The following is a 15,000-nucleotide window of genomic DNA, read 5'->3' as shown; positions in this document are numbered from 1 at the left end:
GGTTCTCTTGCTGGATGCGCTGTTGCTCACGCTGCCTGTTGAGGGCGCTGTGATAAAGACGGCAGGCCGGTGCAGGGGAGCGACGGGTGGGGCGAGTGGAGGTACGAGTGGAGGAGCGTGAGAGCTCGCGGAGGAGCCGCTGGTTCTCGTGTTCGATGCGTCGCACCTCTTCGCTGTTGAAGGAGTAGTTCTTACTGTGCCGGCTTGCACTGCTCCTTGCGCTGCTGATGGAGGAGCTGCTGCCAATCTGCCTGCCTGTGTTCAGCACAGCTGAGAGGAAGATGTGAACAGCTTAGCTATGTGAAGATGATCTTTTATTATTTCAATATTCCCACATAACTAGGACACCTACCAGATCGTTCCTCTCTATCCGTATTCTGCTGTCCATCAACAGTTTCAATATTCGGAGCAGGTAGGAGCGATTCTGCAGAAGTGGGCGGAGCCAGGTCGAATGACTGTTGTGGACTAATGTCCGGAGAGGACAGAGGAGTAACGTCGGTCACTGTATCATCAGAATCTTCCATTTCTGTGGTTTTAGGCCTTTTCTTTCGATTGGCTGATCCTGGTCGTGGCTGTCGCCGTGGGGACGAGGTTGACTGAGAGCTGGTGGGGTTAGCCACAGGGGTGGGGCTTCTCTCTCCACTGCTGGATGATGACACATAGCTATGGCTCCGGGTGCGGAATTTGCCGGTGGACTTTTTGGGCGGTCCGTTGCGACGGGATCCAACATCCTCGTCATCTTCCTCAGCTGCAGAGGAGGAGGAGCAGATGCTGGACGACTCGTCCGATTGGCTTCCGTGGTTTGACTTGGACATGTCAGAACAAGGGAGCGGCGAAGATTTCCTGGATGAGGTGTCAGAGTCGTCTGTTCCACGTGCCTCTTCGTCTTTTTTAACACCATCCTTCTGTTCGAGAGGATCTCTTTTTTCGAGTTCTTCCTTTTTCCTGATTTCCTCCACACATTCAGAACCATCCTTCACAATGAACCCGCTTTGAACCTGTAGTCCGGACATCTCTTTCGCCAACGTTTCTACACCGGACTTCTCCTTTTCTCTCCTCCTTTCATTTTGGATGGGAAGCTTCTCGTTGGTGTTGTCTCTCTCCTCATTCTCCAGGTGAACGGGTTTTTCTGGCTTGGTGCCGGTCACGTCACAGTCGCTGTCGAAGAACGAATGATCGACCTCCCCTTCCAGTTCCTTCGGGCTGTACATCGTTAGCTTATATTTTACGTCAGATAATATGTCACCGTCTAAAGAGACCGAAAACATTGTTGATGAGAAAGGGCAGAGGACAGAAAGGCTACAACACCACAAATAACCACTCTACAACCACAGTGTAGGCATGACAGGATACAGGGAATCTGTCGAACCCTGAGGCAGATGCTCTACTACAGCAGAAGAATACATTAAATTGTTCTCCTCTCAGCCAAGGACATGAACCTGAGTCCACAGTGACATGGCATCACCAAAACTGTACAGACAATATTTGGAAAAAAAAAAAAAGATCAAAAGACATCTCCAATCTTTAACTAAAGTTTCTGGAATGTATATTAAATCTTTTAGATTTATTTTTCTTAAAAGAGATTTTATTAGTACAACAAACGCCCTCGAACACAATGAAATCTGGATCCTTTAAATATGCAAATTCTAAAAAGAAATATATGCAAACCACACATGCTCCGCCCCCTCCTTGATCTGCATGTATTTGCATATTAGACCCTGATTGGCTGTAATATTTTATAATGTAATTTTTTGCCTGTCATTCGACACTATATATATTTTCTAGTTGATTTTTATCTCACAGTTTGTTTTGTATGTGAGTGTTTATCACTCAGACTACACATGTACGGTACCTTGTAAAAGTATTCACACCCACTGAACTTTTTCACATTGTGACACGTTACAACCCCAAACAGAAATGTATTTTATTAGATTTTATGTGACCAACACAAAGTGGCACATAATTGTGAAGTGCATGGAAGGAAAATGATAAATGGTGTCCAATTTTTTTTTCTCACAAATAAATATCTGAAAAGTGCGGTGTGCGTTTGTATTCAGTCCCAATGAATCAGTAGAACCACCTTTCAGTGCAATTACAGCTGCAAGTCTTTTGGGGTTTGTCTCTACCAGCTTTGCGCGTCTAGAGAGTGAAATTTTTGCCCATTCTTCTTTGCAAAATAGCTCAAGCTCAGTCAGATCGGATGGCGAGCGTCTGTGAGCAGCGATTTTCATGTCTGCACTTTGGGCCGTTCTAACACATGAAACAGCTTTGTTCTAAACCACTCCATTGTAGCTCTGGCTGTATGTTTAGGGTCATTGTCTTGCTGGAAGGTGAAGCTCCGCCCCTCTCTCAAGTCTTTTGCAGAATATAACAGGTTTTCATCTAAGATTGTCCTGTATTTGGCTCCATCCATCTTCCCATCGACTCTGACCAGCTTCCCTGTCCCTGCTGAAGAAAAGCATCCCCACAACATGATGCTGCCACCACCATGTTTCACGGAGGGGATGGTGTGTTTCTAATGGCTTTCTTTCAACAATGGCTTTCTTCTTGCTGCTCTTCCATACAGACCAGATTTTGTGGAGTGCACGACTAATAGTTGTCCTGTGGACAGATTGTCCCACCTGAGCTGTGGATCTCTGCAGCTCCTCCAGAGTTACCATGGGCCTCTTGGCTGCTTCTCTGATTAATGCTCTCCTTGCACTGCCTGTCAGTTTAGGTCTACGTCCGTGTCTTGGTAGGCTTGCAGTCGTGCCGTACTCTTACCATTTCCAGATGATGGATCGTACATCATGCTCCATGAGATGTTCAAGGCTTGGGATATTAATTTATAACCATAACCGCTTTAAACTTCTCCACAACTTTATCCCTGAGATATATATACTGAGATAAAATTACACACATGTGCACTATATTTACTAATTAGGTGACTTCTGAAGGCAGTTGGTTTCATTTTGGTTGATTTTCATTCCACGTCACAATTATGTGCCACTTTCTTTCGGTCTATCACATAAAGTCCCAATAAAATACATTTTTGTTTGTAACATCAAAATGTGGAACAGTTCAGTGGGTGTGAATACTTTTGCAAGGCACTGTATGTTATTGTAAAGTGAAGATTTTGTGAGATTAAAATGGAGCAAGGACAAAGAAAGGTGAAGGAACGATATGTTAATGAACATTCTGGGTTAGAGAGGCTGTAAATAGCAGAGTTTAATTGAAGATGATGGTGAAGCTCTGGAGGAAACCTCAGGGAACCGATTCTGTGCCACGACACACATCCAGTTAAATATTACACCAGCTCAGGTTTGTAACAACACCTCAAACTCAACATTTCACTCTCTCACTATCAGTTTATCAAGAAATAAACTAACCTCGAGTGCAACTAGGATTAAACCTGATCAACCTGGAACAGGACGAATCACGAATCAAATAAAGTGATTCACTAAGAGTCATCAAGCAGACGCCTTATTATTTAGCCTTATTTAATCATGACGAAACTTACCTTTAGCGATGAAACTAGTGCAAACAAACCCAGAGTGTCGACAAGGAAACACAACAACACACCATTTCTGTGTGACAGACTCGAACTCACTACTGAGTAGGTTTCCCTAGCGACGGTAACTAAGCAACGTCACTTCCGCAACCGGGTCAAAGAATCAGCCAGCAGGGGGCGCATCAAAACAAAATAAATAACCATAAGATATTTTATATTAACCCATTGTGTGTGTATATAGATAGATAGATAGATAGATAGATAGATAGATAGATAATAAATATAACAATATAAACATGTTAATCCATATTTTACAAACCAGTTTAAACGAGTGAGTTAAGCTGTGTAAACAAAGTGCTGCAAACGGAGACTCCTTCCATAAAGACAGTTACGCAGACGTGCGGTGTGACGTCATCCGGCGTGTTCACGCATTTCGACGTGCTCGAGCAGAAAGTCATTACACACAGGTGCATCTCGGTAAATTAGACCCACGTGTGGAAAGTTGATTTATTTCAGTAAATTCAACTCAAATAGTGAAACGCGTGTTATATAAACTCAGTACATACAGACTGAAGTCTGTGGTTATCTATCTCAAAAAATGAGAATATGGTGACGTCAATCAGCTAATCAACTTAAAACACCTGCAAAGGTTTCCTGAGCCAACAAAACGGTCTCTCACTTCTGTCACACACACACACAACACTCCTGACACTCTTCTGTCTAACACACACACACACAACACTCCTGACACAGTTCTATCACACACACAACACTCCTGACACTCTTCTGTCTAACACACACACACACACAACACTCCTGACACAGTTCTGTCACACACACACAACACTCCTGACACAGTTCTGTCACACACACACACACACACAACACTCCTGACACAGTTCTGTCACACACACACACACCACTCCTGACACCCGTCTGTCACACACACACACACCACTCCTGACACCCGTCTGTCACACACACACACACACACACACAACACTCCTGACACAGTTCTGTCACACACACACACACACACACACAACACTCCTGACACAGTTCTGTCACACACACACACACACACCACTCCTGACACAGTTCTGTCACACACACACACACAAAACACTCCTGACACCCGTCTGTCACACACACACACACACACAACACTCCTGACACCCGTCTGTCACACACACACACCACTCCTGACACCCGTCTGTCACACACACACACCACTCCTGACACTCTTCTGTCACACACACACACACACCACTCCTGACACCCGTCTGTCTCACACACACACACACACACACACACACCATTCCTGACACCCGTCTGTCACACACACACACACACCACTCCTGACACCCGTCTGTCACACACACACACACACACACAACACTCCTGACACAGTTCTGTCACACACACACACACACACCATTCCTGACACCCGTCTGTCACACACACACCACTCCTGACACCCGTCTGTCTCACACACACACCACTCCTGACACCCGTCTTTCACACACACACACACAACACTCCTGACACAGTTCTGTCACACACACACACAACACTCCTGACACCCGTCTGTCACACACACACACACACAACACTCCTGACACCCTTCTGTCACACACACACACCACTCCTGACACCCTTCTGTCACACACACACACACACACCACTCCTGACACCCTTCTGTCACACACACACACACACACACACACACACACACACACACACCACTCCTGACACCCGTCTGTCACACACACACCACTCCTGACACCCTTCTGTCACACACACACACACACCACTCCTGACACCCGTCTGTCACACACACACCACTCCTGACACCCTGTACACACACACACACACACACACCACTCCTGACACCCGTCTGTCACACACACACCACTCCTGACACCCGTCTGTCACACACACACCACTCCTGACACCCTTCCACACCCACACCCACACACCACTCCTGACACCGTCTGTCACACAACACACTCCTGACACCCGTCTGTCACACACACACCACTCCTGACACCCGTCTGTCACACACACACCACTCCTGACACCCGTCTGTCACACACACACCACTCCTGACACCCGTCTGTCACACACACACCACTCCTGACACCCGTCTGTCACACACACACCACTCCTGACACCTGTCTGTCACACACACACCACTCCTGACACCTGTCTGTCACACACACACAACTCCTGACACCTGTCTGTCACACACACACAAACACTCGTCTGTCACACACACACAACACTCCTGACACAGTTCTGTCACCCACACACACATAAAATTTGAATATGGTGACATACCAATCAGATAATGAACTCAAAACACCTGCAATGTTTCCTGAGCCATAAAAATGGTCTTTTAATTTGGTTCACTAGGCAACACAATCATGGGGAAGACTGTGACCTGTCAGTTGTCCAGAGGACAATCACTGAAAGCCACAAATATTCATCACCAAAGAAACTGTCTGTTTACCGGTGAGGTTAAAAGAAGAATCCGGTGCCTGTGATTTCACCAATTCAAATAATTTTTCTGGACAATTAAGCACAAAACTTCAGACATCTTTGATGTCTAGCTCGTTTTTGTGCTTCCAAGTAAACCTGTGTGTATAACTTTCTCTTAGCACATCGCTTTATTACCGCTGAGAAGAAATCACCAGTCGCATGTTACAGTTCTGAACACTGAGGGTTCTGATACAGATGAACAGACAGCAAGAAAAAAAAAATGGTGGAACTTCTTCTGTTGTGTTTATATGAACATGAATAAAAGTGTCCTTGGCAGATTAACGCTGTGTAGCTCAGATTTCTCAGATGATTTTCGGTGTTTGAGGAAGGCAGAGGTTGTAGTAGGCGTTCTGGTCCCAGAATTCAGGTCCCTTCCATCCACACCATCCCTGTGTACACACACACACACACACACACACACACACACACACACACACACACACACACACACACACACACACACACACACACCAAAGATTTGTGCAGTATACTGTCTCTGACAGGGAGGTAGGCACACACATATCATTGTGTAAAGAATGTATTACTACAATAAGTAACTTTATATAACTCTGTGTGTGTGTGTGTGTGTGTGTGTGTGTGATGCACATTCCATAATGTTATAGTGTAATTAAAAATAAAATGATCTTGTGAAACTAGCAGTAGAGATGATGGTGCTTCCGGCTGCAGGTACAAGCGCATGGTTTCCTGTTATCGTTCTCACGGTCACACACAGCTCGAGCACAATTTGCCCCTCACACACTCAGTTTTCGAGAACACAGTCAGAAACCTCCCTGAGCTGAGAGACTCATCCGAGCTCGTGACTCCGATCGATCGCTTGCTTGCTTTTCCTGAATCGGTTTGTTTTTGTTAAGTTTGTCAAACGTAATGTTTCCTTCTAGAGATCACCGAGCTGTGAAAACAGCAGCGGATTTAAATACGCCTGATATCTGACACCACTGAAGGGGTTAAGTGATTAAAAAGAAAGTGTGTTTACAGGAAGTGTGCACAGGATGCGAGACACTTTTTTTTTTTTTTTACTTTTACATGTTAGAAGATCAATTCAGATGAAACTTTCGCAAAATGTAACAAATTAAAATGCAAGTAAATCAATTTAATAAAAATCGGTTCGATTCAAATGAGCGAAAATAAATGATAACAAAAATGGCAAACAAAAGGAATAAAATTGTAGAAGGCAACACAAAGGACTTTATGTTAAAAAAAAAAAACGGTGAAATTGATAAAAAAAATTGACTCTAAACAACAAAGTAGGCGAATAAATAAACAAAAAATTATTATGCTGTAAAATAAACAAGGAAAAAATTAACAAAAAAAAGAGTCTAAACAAAAATCGAGGCAAAAGTGATACAAATACAAGTGAGTCAAATAAAATAATCTAACAATAAAGAAAACTATCAGCAATAAAATCGACCTCTGAGTAATAATACACTCGAGCTGTGATGATCTGAATTTATGATCTGTTTTAATCAAACAGAATTTGTCTCTCAGCGTCAACGCCTGTGTTCAGACTCTGCGTGCTGATTGGCTGGCCGTGTTGTCACTCATACTGTACCTTATCAGTGATGGTCTGTAGGTCCTCCCCTCCGGTGTAGTGTGGGTCCAGGATGAGGAAGCGGATCTGCCCGCTGGTTTCGCTCCAGGCCACGCCGAGGATAGTGTGTGCCAAGACGCCCCCTCCTGGTACAGACAAAACCATAAACAGATTTAAAATCGTCTGATTTCGTCTGTCTTGAGTTTATCGAGGTTAAGAAGGTTCCTGTTTATCTCCTGTCTTTCCTCACAGAGATCCCTGTCGCTTCTGGCGAGTGTCCGTAGCAAGTAGCGGGTAGTGTTAATGACTCACCGATCATTACAGGTGTGCCCTCGGTCTGAAAGTGATTGGCCAGCTCTCGGCCTTTGGAAGCCAGCTCAGATCCACGACTACAACGAGAGAAGAAAATTCATCAGTGGTTCAAATCAATTGTTCATTAATAAAAATCAGTTTTTCAATCCATACTGAGGTTATAAGTTTTGATCATTGTGTGTATGGGATACGCGTTATGACTGACATCATCTCTGGGTCAAAAAAGGGGCGGGGCTTCTGTTATATCTAATCAATCACTCGTTTCATCGTGTTTGTTATGGGTTGGTTCAATTAAACAGTGGCTCCGCCCTCGTTTAGCAAAGACGTCCTTCACTATCAAAGCAACGTGTAAACAATCAGCTGTAAACTGAAAATGGAGGAACTGCCCTCTGTGGTAGATAGGGAGACACACACACACACTCAAACACACACACCCCCCCACCCCACACACACCCCCACACACACACACCACACACACACACACACACCCCACACACACCTGACAAAGAGAATCTTCGAGTCGACTCCCAGCAGCTGGTTGAGAACAGCCTGCACCTCGATGGAGCCGATCCACTGACGAGAACCAACAAAGGAAGGTTCCTTATCGCCCACATCCACCAGAGCCTGAACACACACACACAGCACAAATGAATAAACAATTTGCTATAAATCAATAAACGCCAGGTACAAAATTTCACTGTCCAGAGTGAATTAATTCATTGAGAAAGTCAAAAACACACATGTACATATATAGTGTGTGTGTACCTGTTGTATCTGCTTGTGTGTGGGGACGCTTCTCTCTGTGTAGCCCTGCTGCTGGAACCAGGAGCAGATGGTCTGCAGTGAGCGGTAGGCACAGCCCCAACCGTTATCGTTCACCCGGTCCTGCATATAGTGATGATAACTGTACACTCCTCGCACCACGTACAGCTGGAGGCCAAAGAGACAGAGTGCTTATGGGTGAGGGGGGCATTTAATTACGGCTGTGTAGGATAGATCTGTCTACAGTCAGTGCACGAATACTGTACGATGTTACGGTGTGACGTCACCTTGGCATCCTCTATGCTGGGTGTAGCGAGGTTTGTGTGAGGATTGCGCAGGTAGCCATCTTTATAAACCTCACCCGGGAAGTGGAAGGCGTTGGCTCGCCGGAAATACGGCCGGTCACTGGGCAAGTCGTGCTCACTGTGCAGCTCCTGTGCTTAAAACAACAGTTTATATGCATTTACAGGATTATATCATATATGTGTGTGTGTGTGTGTGTGTGTGTGTGTGTGTGTGTGCGTGTGCGTGTGTGCCTTGCCTCTCTGACAGACTGCAGCTGATCATCCGTAACTCCTGCAGGATAAATAACAGTGAGCAGGCGGTCAGACTCCGGCAGCTGAAAGTGAAAAGCATGAGGTACAGGCAGAGTTTTTTCCTTCCTGTATCTGAGCACCGTTTGCTCCATGTCTGAGAGCTGAGCACGCAGCGCCTCCACCAGGCCCGAACAAACACTGCAGGACAGACCAAAATATCAACATCAGAGCAAGTTGTGTTCTGTTCTTCACACCTTCAGTACTGGATGTGTGGAGAGAGCAGTAACGAAATCTAAATCTTTTCCCACTCACGATCCGAGAGTGTCATTGCCGTCTGCGCTGATCACACAGTCAATGCAGAGAGGCATCGTGACGCACTGCTGCTTGTTCGTCACTCTACACAGACTCAGTGCACCGCTGTTTCCTGACTCGCTGATCTCCATCAACAGCTTCAGGTTCACCACAATCTGAAAACACACCAATATGTAGAAACATTTCTCTGATTTTGGCATATCAGAGTTCCTGAAAAGGTTCCTCTTCACCAGAAGGTGAGTGCTCTGTTAATCACAACTATATTAGGATGTGTACTCACAGGACCAGCATCTTTTTTATCCCGTCTTTTTGAGGACTTCCTATTCGGTCCATCTTCCAGCCTGTTAAACAAAAAGCAACGCTTTGACGCTGTAAAGAGCATCACCCAACTTCACCACCAAGCAGAACTGTGTATAAACACCTCAGACCGAACGCTGCGGACTCACTCTATGTGCTGTTGGACGTCCCTGCATGGCGTCTCCTCCCTCACACTCTCCAGTGTGGAGTGAAAAGCCTTGTTAGGCCACAGTAGGACGGGGCTGTTACACACCATAAATACCAGACTCTCTGATGATATTCTGGCATTGAGATCCTTGAAGGCCTTAGAGACGGAGCTCTGTCCGTGGGCTCCTAAAGAAAGCTCACGTTAACATTATTAATCAAACTGCGTTATATTATATATTATATCAGGGCTGTCAAGTGTCACGCATTGAGAGTGACAGTCACTCATTTTGGTCTTTTCTCACGTTCTCCCGCCACACATCGTATTTCTCACGCAGAAAAACTTTTTGACTATTTACCATATATTTAATAAGCCGCAGCGCCCAAAACGTATCAGTCCGCACCGCTGTCTCTATGGAACCGGGCAGGAACCAAGTGCGTCTCCCCTGGAGCTCTTAAGTCGAGCCTGACACTTATCAGCCAATCAAAAAAAGAGGCTACACAACAGCCAATCAGAAAATAGCACTATTGTATCTGGGTATGATTTAACGCAACAACCAATGAAAAAAAAGCAGATCCTGGAATTGTTCAGCATCATCATCCTCGTTCACCCACAGAGAAAAGCCCTGGAGCTGCGAGCATCACTTTGAGCACAGAGTAAATCATGATCTCCTGTTGTAATGTTACAACAAATTCACAACTTGTTTGACACAAACAATGACATTGTGACTGCTGTTAGAGACGTTTCCCAGATCATCAGCAGGAGTTTTTCATGAGTGTCTGTAACTTAGCCAACAGTTTTACAGCCTGTTCACTGACAACACCTGCTCAGAACAAGTAGTCTAGGGCCAGTGGTTCTCAAACTGGGGGCCCTGAGATGGTACCAGGGGGCCCTGTTCACTAACAACACCTGGGAGGGGTATGTCACTCTTGCCTGTCTTCAAAACTTGAGAGCCCTGTATTATATTATATATTATATATTATATTATAGTGTGTTTGAATTACTTTACCATTGGAGCTGTCAAGCAGGCAGAAAAGCTCCAAAACCCCTTTTAATCTAAAAATAAAGTTGTTGTCTGTCAGGACCTGATGAGATACAAAAGGAGACACAAACAAAAGTTAACATCACAGCTGACATAAAGAAAGCATTACTATAGGAAGAACGGAAGTGGGAGCGTCTCAATCGCCTCCTTAGTGAACATGCTCTCCCCTAGATAGTGCGCATGCGCGGTTCACATTAAACCCTAGGTAGTGCACATATGTAGGGTGGAACAAGGCGTTTGTACTTCAGCCTCCATAACAGCGCAAATTTCAGTTACACAGACATTAATTCGCGATTTAACACGCCATTCTGTTCAAATATGTTCATTAAACGTTTATAAACAGGGAGGAATTTTCCGTTAAAAACACATTACTTACCATTTTAGTGAGCTAAAATCTCCAGCACTAGCGCAGTCTTCAGGAAGCGGCCATTACTGATGACGTAGCGCAACAGCACGCTCATGAATATTCATCGTGTAGAACGCAGCACGGACACGTGATTGGCTGAAGTGGGGCTAAAGCGACAGGTGACTGTTAACACGTGTAAAAAAAAAAAACGTGAAACGTTTCACTTTCAAGGGTTTTTTAATGAATTTTATAGAACTATAAACAAAATATACAGATTTTTACTGTAGATAGATAGTTCTTGGAGGAAATGTGGAAAAAAAAAACAAATAAAGAAAATAAAATAAACATTCCTTTATTTCACACGTGTATAATTGAATAGACTGTATGGAGCTTATATCAATATTTATTTATAGATATATAATTCTAAGAACAAGAACACAGGATGGGAATAATTGACTGATCTTATAACATGATTTGCTCGATATTACGTTATTATTTGTATCCGTTTACTGATATATTTACTACAGATATAGTAAAGTCTATAAAACTAGTTAGTTCCTGTTTTCAGTCACATTATAGCAGCTATCAAGAGAAATTCTCGGAGCAGTCTCTCTTCATTCCTCTCTCGAAGATGAAAACACACCATGTCAAGTTGTGAAAATGTTGGCAAACGTTAAATCACCGACACTGGAGACTCCTTCCGTTGAATGTTAAATAAATTCCTTCTTACAGAAAAACCTTGACATGGTGTCATACATACAGATCCATACAGAACTTAAAACTCTTTGACGTGTTTATCTTCCTCACCCAGATGGGATAGTTCTCCTCTACAGGAGACGGACTGTCTGCATGTCCCGTGTCCCATGGGTGCTGCCTTTTCGAAGCAATGTACATCTGCAAGTTTTTTGGCTTAACACTGAGATGTTTTTATAATGAGAAATGCACCTCTGCATTGAAAAGGTGAAGGTGTGTGGATCTTTTGAGCCTTAACGTCTCAGACCGAGACGAACGCCAGCATCATTTACATTGTTTAACAGACGTTAAGTCACCCTTATCCAAGCAACTTACATTTTTATCTCATTTTTATACAACTGAGCAATTGAGGGTTAAGGGCCTTGCTCAGGGTCCCAGAAGTGGGAACCTGGTGGACGTAGGAATTGAACTCACAACCTTCCAATTGGTAGCCCAACACCTTAACCCCTAGGCTACCAAATCCCACATCAGTTCCTCCTCTATGCAGCTAAATGCTTTAATGGTGCCCTGCCACACGTATTTCATTACTTTTGTGGTAATGTGTGAAGTTTACCATGGACTCTGTAACGTTTGTTTGTGGAAAAAATGCCTTGGTAAAAAATGCCTTGGTTTCAAGCCATTCTAATGTGGTATAGAAAGCCTGCAGGAAGACTCAGCTCGATTTGCACCAGTTCTCATTAATATTCAAATGAGCTATGCTGCTTGGCTCCGATTGGCTAACCGCTAGGATATGAGAGCATGACTATTCATTCACCCAGCGCAATAAGTAGCCTAGGCTAGAGGAAATTTGTTTACAATCACCTTGAATTGCGGCAGAATGTCTTCTTCACAAGCCCGTTGACGTTCAGCCATCCTTGCTGTATAGGAAACTCAAGTGGGAGAGCTCATGAATAGTAATGAGCTCAGTCACTCTGACGTCAGAGTGACCAGCTTTTCCAACTGACCTGATTTCTACCCTTATTTCTTTTAAGTGACTAGAACTGACCGGGGAGGTAACGGTTCGTTTTCACATTCACGACACAACACAAACACATATGGACCGAACACATATCAAAAAATACAAGTAAAAACGGTTTTGTGTAGAAGGGCACCTTTAAGTAAAAAAACAAAAAAACCTGTGAGAATTCAAGCATTGGAAGCTTTTTAAGCTTTAAGTTTTGAGAAACCTACAGCAGCTAGAGTTTAGCTAAAAGGTATAATCAAGTGTCTGAACTTTCCTGTTAAACATCAGCACTTCTCTGCTTGACTCTAAATGGCTTATTTGACCTTAAACAGGAAATAAATAAAAGGAGTTGTTATAAATAAATTTATTTGTGATCGAAAATATATATCCGTGGGCGTGGCTAAATGTACATCAGCCGTGCTGTAAAACGCTAGAAATAAAATAAATTTGGCTGAATTTTTAGATCGCCACAAAAAATAAACGTAATGATCTTATAACTTTCAAATATAATGTCACACTAAACATCTAATAAACAGGCCATAAAAACTGGCTTGAGAACATACAGAACCAGGACTAGTTTTTTTTTTTAAATACCTGTATTAATAACTGTATTTTTTTGTATACCTGCATTAATGGTGTCAGGCTTGATCACGTCCTGCTTGACCTTTCTATCAGTGTCTGTAGATAAAAACACACACAATATTTCATACACACTTTCCCAGTTTAAATGTAGATTAAAAACTCATCTCTTTAGTCAGGCGTAGACATAATACATCCCATAATATTGTGCACTATTACAGCAGACTTGCAAATATTATGAACAGCAGCTACGTTAATCCCTCTCCACTGCTTCTCTCCTTCTACTCATCCCGAGGCACCCAGAAATTGTACCAAAGAAATTTTGGACCTCCACTGAGACGAGGGCGACTCTGAGAATCCTGAGGCATCTAGAGATCTACCAGCTCCAGTTGGACTCTGCGGTACTAAAGAGGAGATGTGAACTCCATGTGATCTTGTGTATCAATACAACATTTATCAGACTGTATATTTATAATCACACCCCCAGTGTCACCCAGATGAGGATGAGGTTCCCCTTTGAGTCTGGTTCCTCTCAATGTTTCTCCCTTCACCATCTAAGGGAGTTTTTCCTCACCACAGTCAACTGAATCACCTCAGACTTGCTCATTGGGGATAAATACTAACACATTGTGAAATAAATATATCTAATATCTAAAAAAAAAAAAAAGTAAAAAGCGCTATACAAATAAACTTGAATTGAATTCCCAAATCAGCTTAGAATGAAGGGGGGCACGGTGGCTTAGTGGTTAGCACGTTCACCTCACACCTCCAGGGTTGGGGGTTCGATTCCCGCCTCCACCTTGTGTGTGTGGAGTTTGCATGTTCTCCCCGTGCCTCGGGGGTTTCCTCCGGGTACTCCGGTTTCCTCCCCCGGTCCAAAGACATGCATGGTAGGTTGATTGGCATCTCTGGAAAATTGTCCGTAGTGTGTGATTGTGTGAGTGAATGAGAGTGTGTGTGTGTGTGTGTGCCCTGCAATGGGTTGGCACTCCATCCAGGGTGTATGAGTGAGCTTAGAATGAAATCCTAGAAGTTACACAGTTATCAGCATGACGTGGAGATGATTTAAACTGGTCAGGGTTGTAAAACAGCTCCCCCTATTGGTGATCATTCATTTAAACTCCAGAGTATGAACTATTTTCTTGTGAGACATCAGGCTCCTTCTGTCAACAATCTGCTGCTGACTGGAATGTGGATCATTCTTTTCTTCCATCTTTGTGAAGAATAATAAGAAGTAAAGCAAACTTCTTCATAATTACCCGGGCAAAGTTATTTTTCTTAGTAAATTTAATGAACTTACATGTAAGAGCTGGACACACTGGAAATACTGAGGTCCTGTTTGTGCTCAGTGCTGCCAGACATGTCCTCACACACTCATCTCATATACACACAC

At 43.7% G+C, this 15,000-nt stretch overlaps 2 protein-coding genes across 2 annotated transcripts in view; both read right to left on the bottom strand.

Annotated features, from left to right (window-relative positions):
- The window catches only part of cfap97 (cilia and flagella associated protein 97), a 9,087-nt gene extending 5,449 nt beyond the window's left edge, over positions 1-3,638 (bottom strand). Inside the window, exons 1-3 of the mRNA XM_060864642.1 lie at positions 3,500-3,638; positions 353-1,249; positions 1-270 (exon numbers count right to left, since the gene is read on the bottom strand). The exon at positions 1-270 is cut by the window's left edge and continues 2 nt beyond it. Of these exons, the coding sequence (XP_060720625.1) occupies positions 1-270; positions 353-1,211 (1,129 nt within the window). The 5' untranslated portion in view covers positions 1,212-1,249; positions 3,500-3,638. The remainder of the gene's footprint in view (positions 271-352; positions 1,250-3,499) is intronic.
- Positions 3,639-5,860: 2,222 nt separating this feature from the next.
- ufsp2 (ufm1-specific peptidase 2) lies at positions 5,861-11,498 on the bottom strand. Its single transcript, XM_060864641.1, has 12 exons — positions 11,363-11,498; positions 10,954-11,029; positions 9,949-10,132; positions 9,783-9,843; positions 9,503-9,657; positions 9,196-9,388; positions 8,942-9,088; positions 8,658-8,822; positions 8,392-8,516; positions 7,893-7,969; positions 7,602-7,726; positions 5,861-6,420 (listed from the first exon to the last, which is right to left on the bottom strand). The coding sequence occupies exons 1-12, from the start codon at positions 11,363-11,365 to the stop codon at positions 6,334-6,336; spliced, it is 1,398 nt and encodes a 465-aa protein (XP_060720624.1). The 5' UTR covers positions 11,366-11,498; the 3' UTR covers positions 5,861-6,333.
- Between the last annotated feature and the right edge of the window lie 3,502 nt (positions 11,499-15,000).

This window comes from Tachysurus vachellii, chromosome 2 (genome assembly GCF_030014155.1).
Source record: "Tachysurus vachellii isolate PV-2020 chromosome 2, HZAU_Pvac_v1, whole genome shotgun sequence".
NCBI classification, from domain to species: domain Eukaryota; kingdom Metazoa; phylum Chordata; class Actinopteri; order Siluriformes; family Bagridae; genus Tachysurus; species Tachysurus vachellii.
This window is presented reverse-complemented; position numbering and strand designations above follow the sequence as displayed.

What these genes read in the sequence shown, in the direction of transcription:
- ufsp2 (XM_060864641.1), bottom strand. An exon ending in GGGCACACCTGTAATGATCG is followed by an intron (nt 7,727 to 7,892) that starts GTGAGTCATTAA and finishes TGTCTGTACCAG; the next exon opens with GAGGGGGCGTCTTGGCACAC. An exon ending in TACAGACCATCACTGATAAG is followed by an intron (nt 6,421 to 7,601) that starts GTACAGTATGAG and finishes GTGTGTACACAG; the next exon opens with GGATGGTGTGGATGGAAGGG.